A 12,503-nucleotide genomic window follows, 5' to 3' on the forward strand; every position below is an offset into this window, starting at 1 on the left:
TTCTAACTTGAGCACTTCAAATGATTGTGTGCAAAAAAAAAAACGTAGAGATATGTTTTCAACATTTATAGAAATCTTCCAAGAACAAACATAATATTTTAGTCCCGTTTTATTGAAAAGCTTCTCCCTAAAACAACAAGGGCTTGTAAGTAAGCATTTCACAGAATTCAACAAATAAAACTGGATTTGATATATAACACATGCATAAAAAATAAATTAAGCCCCTGACCTTGACACCAGACTCCCTCTTCCTGACAAAAAAAAAGCTGTTTTAATGTACGCACCTGCCATTATGTACATACAGTAAGATGTACTATCTTATACAGATACAGCTTTGCATATCTCAGTGTAAGAAACCAAGTTTTCACATATCCTGCTGATGATTGTCACAGATTTTGTTAATAGAAAATAACATCTATGGTTACCACAACAGAAAATAAAAAAAATCTAATCAAAATAATGACATTTTTTTTGTTGTCTTAGAAGGGTTTAAATGTTAGCCCAAATTAAAAACAACTTTACAAATTTGGATTAAAAAACATTGTGTGGTCCATTAGCCTCTGAGGCAATTCTGTTCAAATCAAAAATGTAACAGTTACAACTTATTTTGGACAAAGCACCAAATGCTCCTGTCACTTTCTTAAATAGGTCATTGGAATACATCAGCAGGTCATAGTTGAATGTATTGCAGCTGGCAGCAGTATGCTGCCTGCTTTAAGGACTCAGGTCCAGAGACTAGATTTAAAGCTGGCAACAATCTTTACATCTTTAGTATGGTTACAGATTCTAGCAGTTCAGCAGGAAGACAGCTCTAGGGTCAACCCATCCATAGGATCTTTAAAATGTGAATAGTGTTTACATCTTGTGACATCAGTAACAGACCATTTCAATGGCAGAAGAAGTATCGTACGAAACAAGGTATCTAACATCTATAAATATGGCTTTTTTTTCCCTCAAACAACATGCAACTACTTTACACATACACACACTTACAAACTTGTCTTGTTAGACGTGAAAAGGAAGCACTTTAGTCTTGTTTGGCTTTTTAAAAGCCTCTATTCCTGGCTTGTTCAAGGTTGATTGTCATAGGATCCTTGAAGAGGTTTCATATAGAGCTCAAAACATAATATATGTCTCAGATAAATAGGGGAAACACTTCAGTTGAGGTACCTTCGTAACACCTACATAAGCTATACATAACACCTGACATAAGACAGTCGTCAACATTCATTAACCACTGTTCTGCTTGGCATACAACAGCATCACAGAGAGCACTTGGCTGAACCCCTACTGACTATCAGACAGTCTCCACTCAACTAAAGTGTTCTCCCTATTTAACCAGAAACCTGAGATTATGTCCCATGTTTCAACAGGAAGTATCCTGTCTCCCAGTATTAGGAGGAACTTGGAGCTGGTGCATCACAAATAAGCTGCCTGTAGGGAACGCGGTACGTCAGACCCTGGGTATTAGGCCACAGGACCGTAGGGGTCCTGGGTGATGTAGCCTGGATGTGGGGTTTCACGATACCCCAACCAGCAGATTGGGTGAGCTCACAGAAACCTCTTGGGTTTTCACCTGGGAGGAAGGAAGAGGCAAAAGAGGATGGACGGGTCAGCATTCTTACAGGAAATGTACAGTACCACTCAACAGTTTGGACACACCAACTCATTCAATAGTTTATCTTTATTTGGACTCATTTCTACATTGTAAAAAAGTTCTAAACAAATCCAAATATATTTTATAAGAGTGTGCAAAGCTGTCATCAAGGCAAAGGGTGGCTAATTTGAAGAATCTTAAATATAAAAATACGTCTTGATTTGTTTAACACTTTATTGTTTACTACATGATTCCATGTGTTATTTCATAGTTCTGATGTCTTCACTACTATTCTGAAATGTAGAAAATAGTAAAAATAAAGAAAAACCCTTGAATGAGTAAGTGTGTCCAAACATTTGATTGGTGCTGTATATATAGTATATATTTCATGTTACTATGTAATGTCATGACTTATGTCATGTGGATTCATTGTGTTCTGACATAAGACAATGAAAATACTCCATCAATGATTACCTCAAATTGTCTTCACATGCTTATTTATTTCCACTCTAACCTAAACAGAGTCAATTTAACACACACACACACACACACACACACACACACACACACACACACACACACACACACACACACACAAGTAGGGTCACTAAAATCTGCTGATGGTAGGCCTACAACAAGTATGATCCCAATAATTAGGTGATAGAAAATGTTTTATGTACAATGGTATTACAAAATAAACATGTTTAACCAAGTGATTGCGTCAAAGAGGGGATCATGCACTGCTGTTTAATGCTAGTAGGCCTCCTACTAGTCAAAATTGAGTTTTCCTGTGTTTTCTAAATTGTACAACAGCTGATGAAGTGAACACTGTAAAAGTGTGCATAAATGTGATGCGTGTTATTTCACACAGGACCTTCTAATCTGCAGTTTTTAAATGAGTGGAGTTTTGGCTCGTCTGGTGACATCACCAGGCTGTATAAGTTTATATTCAAATAACAAAGACAGTTCCAAACCTCGCTGCCAATAACAGGTCATTTTCAGGTTACATATCCCTCCCAATAGACCCCTCAAATTAGGCCTCTTATTCAGACCACTCCCAGACAGGTGGCAAAATGAATGATTGAGAAAGATGTTTTGTTGTTGACCATTTAAATGGAAAACAATTATAGTAAGGTACATCATTGTTATTCAGAAACAATTTGATGTTGAGATAAAAACAGCTGCATTTGGGCCTTTAAAGATAGGCAGGGTGGATTACTGGATGCTGATACAGGCACACTGGCAGGCACAGCATGCCAGGGAGTCATACCTTTACCAACCCAGGGATGGGAGGAAGAGGAAGAGGAGGAGGGAAAAGAAGTGAGGCCAAGGGAGGACATTCTCTGCTCGTTCTCCTGGAATAACTCAAGGAAGAGCGAGAGATGGAGCGAAATAGAGGTAGATAGAGAGACAAATATAGAGAGTGCATGTGAGAGAGGAAGGGGTAAAGGAGACGGAATAGCTAACAGGGGTTTTCCTTAAGTAGATTAAGAGTATTAAGAGGGTGGAGAGTTCTAGAGGGTGGAGAGTTCTAGAGGGTGGAGAGTTCTAGAGGGTGGAGAGTTCTAGAGGGTGGAGAGTTCTAGAGGGTGGAGAGTTCTAGAGGGTGGAGAGTTCTAGAGGGTGGAGAGTTCTAGAGGGTGGAGAGTTCTAGAGGGTGGAGAGTTCTAGAGGGTGGAGAGTTCTAGAGGGTGGAGAGTTCTAGAGGGTGGAGAGTTCTAGAGGGTGGAGAGTTCTAGAGGGTGGTGGGTTCTAGAGGGTGGTGGGTTCTAGAGGGTGGTGGGTTCTAGAGGGTGGTGGGTTCTAGAGGGTGGAGAGTTCTAGAGGGTGGTGGGTTCTAGAGGGTGGTGGGTTCTAGAGGGTGGAGAGTTCTAGAGGGTGGAGAGTTCTAGAGGGTGGAGAGTTCTAGAGGGTGGAGAGTTCTAGAGGGTGGAGAGTTCTAGAGGGTGGAGAGTTCTAGAGGGTGGAGAGTTCTAGAGGGTGGTGGGTTCTAGAGGGTGGAGAGTTCTAGAGGGTGGAGAGTTCTAGAGGGTGGAGAGTTCTAGAGGGTGGAGAGTTCTAGAGGGTGGAGAGTTCTAGAGGGTGGAGAGTTCTAGAGGGTGGAGAGTTCTAGAGGGTGGAGAGTTCTAGAGGGTGGTGGGTTCTAGAGGGTGGAGAGTTCTAGAGGGTGGAGAGTTCTAGAGGGTGGAGAGTTCTAGAGGGTGGAGAGTTCTAGAGGGTGGAGAGTTCTAGAGGGTGGAGGGTTCTAGAGGGTGGTGGGTTCTAGAGGGTGGTGGGTTCTAGAGGGTGGTGGGTTCTAGAGGGTGGAGAGTTCTAGAGGGTGGTGGGTTCTAGAGGGTGGTGGGTTCTAGAGGGTGGAGAGTTCTAGAGGGTGGAGAGTTCTAGAGGGTGGAGAGTTCTAGAGGGTGGAGAGTTCTAGAGGGTGGAGAGTTCTAGAGGGTGGAGAGTTCTAGAGGGTGGAGAGTTCTAGAGGGTGGAGAGTTCTAGAGGGTGGAGAGTTCTAGAAGGTGGAGAGTTCTAGAGGGTGGAGAGTTCTAGAGGGTGGAGAGTTCTAGAGGGTGGTGGGTTCTAGAGGGTGGTGGGTTCTAGAGGGTGGTGGGTTCTAGAGGGTGGTGGGTTCTAGAGGGTGGATAGTTCTAGAGGGTGGAGAGTTCTAGAGGGTGGTGGGTTCTAGAGGGTGGTGGGTTCTAGAGGGTGGTGGGTTCTAGAGGGTGGATAGTTCTAGAGGGTGGAGAGTTCTAGAGGGTGGAGAGTTCTAGAGGGTGGAGAGTTCTAGAGGGTGCTGGGTTCTAGAGGGTGGTGGGTTCTAGAGGGTGGTGGGTTCTAGAGGGTGGAGAGTTCTAGAGGGTGGAGAGTTCTAGAGGGTGGTGGGTTCTAGAGGGTGGTGGGTTCTAGAGGGTGGTGGGTTCTAGAGGGTGGAGAGTTCTAGAGGGTGGTGGGTTCTAGAGGGTGGAGAGTTCTAGAGGGTGGTGGGTTCTAGAGGGTGGAGAGTTCTAGAGGGTGGTGGGTTCTAGAGGGTGGAGAGTTCTAGAGGGTGGTGGGTTCTAGAGGGTGGTGGGTTCTAGAGGGTGGTGGGTTCTAGAGGGTGGTGGGTTCTAGAGGGTGGTGGGTTCTAGAGGGTGTGAGAAGAAATCAATAAGTCCTGCAAAAAGGGTGAGCTCACCTCTAAATTTGTCCGTGCCTTCTTCAAGACATCCTTTGTTCTTGACACTGTAAACAATCAGAAACAAAACTGTTGTGATTAATCTGTGACTATCACCCATCACTTCAACACACAAACACAAAAGTAATTCATTCCCAAGGCCCTCACACAATCGGTGCTGAGGGACACACACACACACACACACACACACACACACACACACACACACACACACACACACACACACACACACACACACACACACACACACACACACACACACACACACACACACACACACACACACACACACACACACACACACACACACACAGAGATAGAGAGACAGAGAGAAACATATAGAGACATAGACAAAGAGACATAGACAGAGAGAAACAGACAGCGAGAAACAGTGAGGGAAACAGACAGACAGAGACAGACAAAGAGAAACATATAGAGACATAGACAAAGAGAGACAGACAGAGAGAAACAGACAGAGAAACATAGACTGAGAGAAACAGAGAGAAACAGACAGAGAGAAACAGAGAGAGAGACAGAGGGAAACAGACAGAGAAACAAAGAGAGAAACAGACAGACAGAGAGAAACAGACAGACAGAGAGAAACAAATAAACAGAGAAAGAGAGAAACAGGCAGAGAAACAAAGAGAGAGAGAAACAGACAGAGAGAAACAGAGAAACAGAGAGACAGACAGGGAGAGAAACAGACAGCGGGAAACAGAAAGAGGGAAACAGAGAGACAGACAGGGAGAGAAACAGACAGTGGGAAACAGAAAGAGGGAAACAGAGAGACAGACAGAGAGAAACAGAGAGACAGACAGAGAGAAACAGAGAGACAGACAGAGAGAAACAGAGAGACAGACAGAGAGAAACAGACAGCGGGAAACAGACAGAGGGAAACAGACAGAGGGAAACAGAGAGACAGACAGAGAGAAACAGAGAGACAGACAGAGAGAAACAGAGAGACAGACAGAGAGAAACAGACAGAGGGAAACAGACAGAGGGAAACAGACAGAGAAACAAAGAGAGAGAGAAACAGAGAGAAACAAAGAAACAGACAGAGAGAAACAGACATAAACAGACAGACAGAGAGAAACAGAGTAACAGAGAGACAGACAGAGAGAAACAGACATAAACAGACAGACAGAGAGAAACAGAGTAACAGAGAGACAGACAGAGAGAAACAGACAGAGAAACAGACAGAGAGAAAGAGAGGGAAACAGACAGAGAGAAACAGACAGAGAGAGAGAAACAGACAGAGAAACAGACAGACAGAGAGAAACAGACAGAAACATACAGACAGAGAAACAAATAAACAGAGAAAGAGAGAAACAGACAGAGAAACAAAGAGAGAGAGAAACAGACAGAGAGACAGACAGAGGGAAACAGAAAGAGGGAAACAGACAGAGGGAAACAGACAGAGGGAAACAGACAGAGGGAAACAGACAGAGAGAAACAGACAGAGAGAAACAAAGAAACAGACAGAGGGAAACAGACAGAGGGAAACAGACAGAGGGAAACAGACAGAGGGAAACAGACAGAGGGAAACAGACAGAGGGAAACAGACAGAGGGAAACAGACAGAGGGAAACAGACAGAGGGAAACAGACAGAGGGAAACAGACAGAGGGAAACAGACAGAGGGAAACAGACAGAGGGAAACAGACAGAGGGAAACAGACAGAGGGAAACAGACAGAGGGAAACAGACAGAGGGAAACAGACAGAGGGAAACAGACAGAGGGAAACAGACAGAGGGAAACAGACAGAGGGAAACAGACAGAGGGAAACAGACAGAGGGAAACAGACAGAGGGAAACAGACAGAGAGAAACAGACAGAGAGAAACAGAGAGAGACAGAAACAGACAGAGAGAAACAGACAGGGGGAAACAGACAGAGGGAAACAGACAGAGGGAAACAGACAGAGAAACAGACAGACAGAGAGAAACAGAGTAACAGAGAGACAGACAGAGAGGACCAAATAAACAGAGACAGAGAGAAACAGACAGAGAGAAACAAAGACAGAGAGAGACAGACAGAGAGAAACAAAGACAGAGAGAGACAGACAGAGAGAAACAAAGACAGAGAGAGACAGACAGAGAGAAACAAAGACAGAGAGAGACAGACAGAAACATAGACAGAGGGAAACAGAGAGAAATATGATATAAGGAGAAGATAGGACAGGGGGGAGAGAAACAGAGACAAATATGATATAAGGAGGAGAAGATAGGACAGGGAGGAGAGAAACAGAGACAAATATGATATAAGGAGAAGATAGGACAGGGAGGAGAGAAACAGAGACAAATATGATATAAGGAGAAGATAGGACAGGGGGGAGAGAAACAGAGACAAATATGATATAAGGAGAAGAAGATAGGACAGGGGGGAGAGAAACAGAGACAAATATGATATAAGGAGAAGAAGATAGGACAGGGGGGAGAGAAAGAAGAACACAGAAGAGGGAGAGGTAAAAGAGGAGAGATATAGGACCAAGAGGGGGAGAGAGGTAGGAGTCACTCACGTTGACTGACGATGAAGTGTTCCATACTGTCTTTGGTGCGGTTGGAGCTTTTCAGTCTCTCCATGGCGTCCTTTAGAGCCTCCTCCTGCTCTGAGATCCGCTGACGCATGGTGTGGACGTCCTTTAGAGACATCTCCTGGACACACACACACAAATAAAACACACTGTCACACTTCAGAAATCTACACCCCTGTAAAGAGCAGTGAGGTTACATGGAGTCCACCTAGTGACAAACCCATGAACATAAATCCCCACTAAGCATACAGACACACTCTCAAACATGATCAGTGACACAAATGACACGCTAACAGCATAATGAAATACCCTTCATTTAACTCTTACAAACAAAGAGAATAAGATTCTGACCGTCTTGGTGCTCTGAGTGGACCCCTCACTATTGGGCAATGCTGCCCTCCAGAACATTCTGAGCAGGGAGCTGGCATCCTCGAGGATCTTCCTCAGGGTCGTAGAGCAGGTCAGCAGACTCCTCACACAGCCAGGGTCCACAGGCTGGCACACAGAGAGAGAGAGAGAGATCCACAGAAACAGTTAGACTAAACTAATCTAACTAAAACACAGGTAAACAATCCAAGGTTTAACATATTTTCAGCTCAACTAGCTACAGGTTACTGTAGACAACACTACTAAGATGAAACCAGCTCAACTAGCTATACTGTAGACAACACTACTAAGATGAAACCAGCTCAACTAGCTATACTGTAGACAACACTACTAAGATGAAACCAGCTCAACTAGCTATACTGTAGACAACACTACTAAGATGAAACCAGCTCAACTAGCTATACTGTAGACAACACTACTAAGATGAAACCAGCTCAACTAGCTATACTGTAGACAACACTACTAAGATGAAACCAGCTCAACTAGCTATACTGTAGACAACACTACTAAGATGAAACCAGCTCAACTAGCTATACTGTAGACAACACTACTAAGATGAAACCAGCTTAACTCGCTATACTGTAGACAACACTACTAAGATGAAACCAGCTCAACTAGCTATACTGTAGACAACACTACTAAGATGAAACCAGCTCAACTAGCTATACTGTAGACAACACTACTAAGATGAAACCAGCTCAACTAGCTATACTGTAGACAACACTACTAAGATGAAACCAGCTCAACTAGCTATACTGTAGACAACACTACTAAGATGAAACCAGCTCAACTAGCTATACTGTAGACAACACTACTAAGATGAAACCAGCTCAACTAGCTATACTGTAGACAACACTACTAAGATGAAACCAGCTTAACTCGCTATACTGTAGACAACACTACTAAGATGAAACCAGCTCAACTAGCTATACTGTAGACAACACTACTAAGATGAAACCAGCTCAACTAGCTATACTGTAGACAACACTACTAAGATGAAACCAGCTCAACTAGCTATACTGTAGACAACACTACTAAGATGAAACCAGCTCAACTAGCTATACTGTAGACAACACTACTAAGATGAAACCAGCTCAACTAGCTATACTGTAGACAACACTACTAAGATGAAACCAGCTCAACTAGCTATACTGTAGACAACACTACTAAGATGAAACCAGCTCAACTAGCTATACTGTAGACAACACTACTAAGATGAAACCAGCTCAACTAGCTATACTGTAGACAACACTACTAAGATGAAACCAGCTCAACTAGCTATACTGTAGACAACACTACTAAGATGAAACCAGCTCAACTAGCTATACTGTAGACAACACTACTAAGATGAAACCAGCTCAACTAGCTATACTGTAGACAACACTACTAAGATGAAACAAGAGTTTAATCCATTTAAACCAAGGACCTAAAAGTTCATTTCGAGCGGCATTAACTCCTCTGTAAGGTGTCTGAATCCTCTAACCTTTCCTCAGTTTCACAATGCTGTTGTATCCCTGAACTCACTCATCTGATTCACCAAGTCAAGGGCTTGATGATTAGTTGACAAGTTGAATCAGGTGTGCTGGCTGTAGAAGAGTTCATATACACTACCGTTCAAAGGTTTGGGGTCACTTTGAAATGTCCTTGTTTTTTAAATAAAAGCACATTTCTTTGGCCATTAAAATATCAAATTGATCAGAAATACAGTGTAGACATTGTTAATGCTGTAAATGACTATTGAAGCTGGAAACAGATGATTTTTAATGGAATATCTACATAGGCGTACAGAGGCCCATTATCAGCAACCATCACTCCTGTGTTCCAATGGCACATTGTGTTATCTAATCCAAGTTTATCATTTTAAAAGGCTAATTGATCATTAGAAAACCCTTTTGCAATTATGTTCTTGTTCTGAGAAATGAAGGCTATTCCATGCGAGAAATTGCCAAGAAACTGAAAATCTCGCACAAAGCTGTGTACTACTCCCTTCACAGAACAGCGCAAACTGACTCTAACCAGAATAGAAAGAGGAGTGGGAGGCCCCGGTGCACAACTGAGCAAGAGGACAAGTACATGTGTTTAGTTTGAGAAACAGACACCTCACAAGTCCTCAACTGGCAGCTTCATTAAATAGTACCCACAAAACACCAGTCTCAACGTCAACAGTGAAGAGGCGACTCCGGGATGCTGGCCTTCTAGGCAGAGTTGCAAAGAAAAAGATTAAGATGGGCAAAAGAACACAGACACTGGACAGAGGAACTCTGCCTAGAAGGCCAGCATCCTGGAGTCACCTCTTCACTGTTGACATTGACTATTGTAGACGTTTCCAGCGACAATAGTCATTTACAACATTAACAATGTCTACACTGTATTTCTGATCAATTTGATGTCATTTTAATGGACTAAAAATGTGTTTTTCTTTCAAAAACAAGGACATTTCTAAGTGACCCCAAACTTTTGAACGGTAGTGTACATGGAACAGCTGGGGGTCCCCAAGGATAGGTTTCAAAACCCCTGACCCCTGACCTCTCACCTTGTCCAGGCTGAGCTCCAGCAGGGTGTGGTTGGCGGTGGCCCGGAGGGCAGCCTCCATCTTGCCAATGAGGACGCGCCCCTCCAGGATCTGCTGTTGCAGGGCGCTGAAGTCATCCACGTGGCCCACAACATGGAGGCCATTACGGTTGGCGAAGGAGCCGTCTGGAGCCTGGCCCTCAGGAGAAACGTCAACCTCCCGGGGTTCCAGTGTGAGGGAGAGAGGGGAAGCAGGGCTGAAGAGTCCAGTGTCTCGGACAGGGGTAGAGAGAGCAGGGTCTGTGAGCGGGAAAGGAAGATTGGGGAATGAGTGTTAGTTACGGGTAAATCTCAAATGGCATTGCTTCCTATTGACCATAAAGTGCACAACGTTTATCCTTGGCTCTGGGCAAAAGTAGTGCACTATATAGGAAATAGGGTGCAATTTCAGACACATCCTTACAATGTTCTGTGTAAATGTGGTAGAATCAGTGGTAACATGTTAACCCTATCCCAGAATGCTTTCCTTGGTGGCGCTCTCTCACCATGGAAGAGCTGTATCCTGGCTCCAGGAAGGCGTGTCCCAGACGTCAACTGCTGCCCTAGCTGAACATGCAGGTCCCTGGGGTCAAAGGGTGCAGACTCCTCTGAGTGTGACCCCTCACTTGTGTTCATGTTCTTGGGGACGCCACACACTCTGTGGCATATCTGGAGGTCATACTGTAGAGAGTGGGCCAGGCCACGGCTCTCACACAACTGCTGCTGCAGGACATTCACATCGTGCTGCAACCTAGACACACACAACACAGTTAAACACATGTAAGAAAACAATAATCACACAACCGAGATGCACACAGACACACAAACACTCCTCCTACCTGTTAATGGTCTCCTGGTTGTTCTGCCTGTCCTGTTTCAGCTGAGTGATCTCCAGGGTCTGAGCCTGTGTCTGCGTGTGCAGCCTCCTGCCCTGTTCCGCCCACCGCTCAGTCTCTAACTCCGCCTCCTTCACACGGGCACCCCCCAACAGCACCGCCTCGCGCAGCTGCTCCGCCTCCTTACTCCCGTCTGGGGGAAGAGTACAGAGGAACTCAAATAAAGACAGAAATGAAGCTGGAAAGACGGAAAACTAGCTGCACTTCATTTTCTGTTTTAGATTTAGATTTCTTTGTATATATCCATAAAAATTATGCAAATTCATGATTTCGACTGGCTGAGAAAAGCTGCCTGCCTGTGTCTCAAACCAACATGTTCATTACTATGCAACAGCTGAAGATCGAATTTGAATATTGAAACATTAAAAGAAATGTGAGATGATGTCTAGATGCTTTTTATAGTGGAGATTAAGTCCATAAATTGCCGGGCTGATGAGACAGTGGCTTGGGCTGATGAGACAGTGGATTGGGCTGACGAGACAGTGGATTGGGCTGACGAGACAGTGGATTGGGCTGACGAGACAGTGGATTGGGCTGACGAGACAGTGGATTGGGCTGACGAGACAGTGGATTGGGCTGACGAGACAGTGGATTGGGCTGACGAGACAGTGGATTGGGCTGACGAGACAGTGGATTGGGCTGACGAGACAGTGGATTGGGCTGACGAGACAGTGGATTGGGCTGACGAGACAGTGGATTGGGCTGACGAGACAGTGGATTGGGCTGACGAGACAGTGGATTGGGCTGACGAGACAGTGGATTGGGCTGACGAGACAGTGGCTTGGGCTGACGAGACAGTGGATTGGGCTGACGAGACAGTGGATTGGGCTGACGAGACAGTGGATTGGGCTGACGAGACAGTGGATTGGGCTGACGAGACAGTGGATTGGGCTGACGAGACAGTGGATTGGGCTGACGAGACAGTGGATTGGGCTGACGAGACAGTGGATTGGGCTGACGAGACAGTGGATTGGGCTGACGAGACAGTGGATTGGGCTGACGAGACAGTGGATTGGGCTGACGAGACAGTGGATTGGGCTGACGAGACAGTGGATTGGGCTGACGAGACAGTGGATTGGGCTGACGAGACAGTGGCTTGGGCTGACGAGACAGTGGATTGGGCTGACGAGACAGTGGATTGGGCTGACGAGACAGTGGATTGGGCTGACGAGACAGTGGATTGGGCTGACGAGACAGTGGATTGGGCTGACGAGACAGTGGATTGGGCTGACGAGACAGTGGATTGGGCTGACGAGACAGTGGATTGGGCTGACGAGACAGTGGATTGGGCTGACGAGACAGTGGATTGGGCTGACGAGACAGTGGATTGGGCTGACGAGACAGTGGATTGGGCTGACGAGACAGTGGATTGGGCTGACGA

At 45.0% G+C, this 12,503-nt stretch overlaps 1 protein-coding gene across 1 annotated transcript in view; it reads right to left on the bottom strand.

Annotated features, from left to right (window-relative positions):
- Nucleotides 1-91: 91 nt before the first annotated feature.
- pde4dip (phosphodiesterase 4D interacting protein) overlaps nucleotides 92-12,503 on the bottom strand; it is a 76,976-nt gene continuing 64,564 nt past the window's right edge. Inside the window, exons 26-33 of the mRNA XM_052523870.1 lie at nucleotides 11,066-11,255; nucleotides 10,733-10,977; nucleotides 10,210-10,487; nucleotides 7,641-7,784; nucleotides 7,275-7,410; nucleotides 4,761-4,807; nucleotides 2,868-2,952; nucleotides 92-1,576 (exon numbers count right to left, since the gene is read on the bottom strand). Of these exons, the coding sequence (XP_052379830.1) occupies nucleotides 1,395-1,576; nucleotides 2,868-2,952; nucleotides 4,761-4,807; nucleotides 7,275-7,410; nucleotides 7,641-7,784; nucleotides 10,210-10,487; nucleotides 10,733-10,977; nucleotides 11,066-11,255 (1,307 nt within the window). The 3' untranslated portion in view covers nucleotides 92-1,394. The remainder of the gene's footprint in view (nucleotides 1,577-2,867; nucleotides 2,953-4,760; nucleotides 4,808-7,274; nucleotides 7,411-7,640; nucleotides 7,785-10,209; nucleotides 10,488-10,732; nucleotides 10,978-11,065; nucleotides 11,256-12,503) is intronic.

Source organism: Oncorhynchus keta, chromosome 1 (assembly GCF_023373465.1).
Source record: "Oncorhynchus keta strain PuntledgeMale-10-30-2019 chromosome 1, Oket_V2, whole genome shotgun sequence".
Lineage (NCBI taxonomy): Eukaryota > Metazoa > Chordata > Actinopteri > Salmoniformes > Salmonidae > Oncorhynchus > Oncorhynchus keta.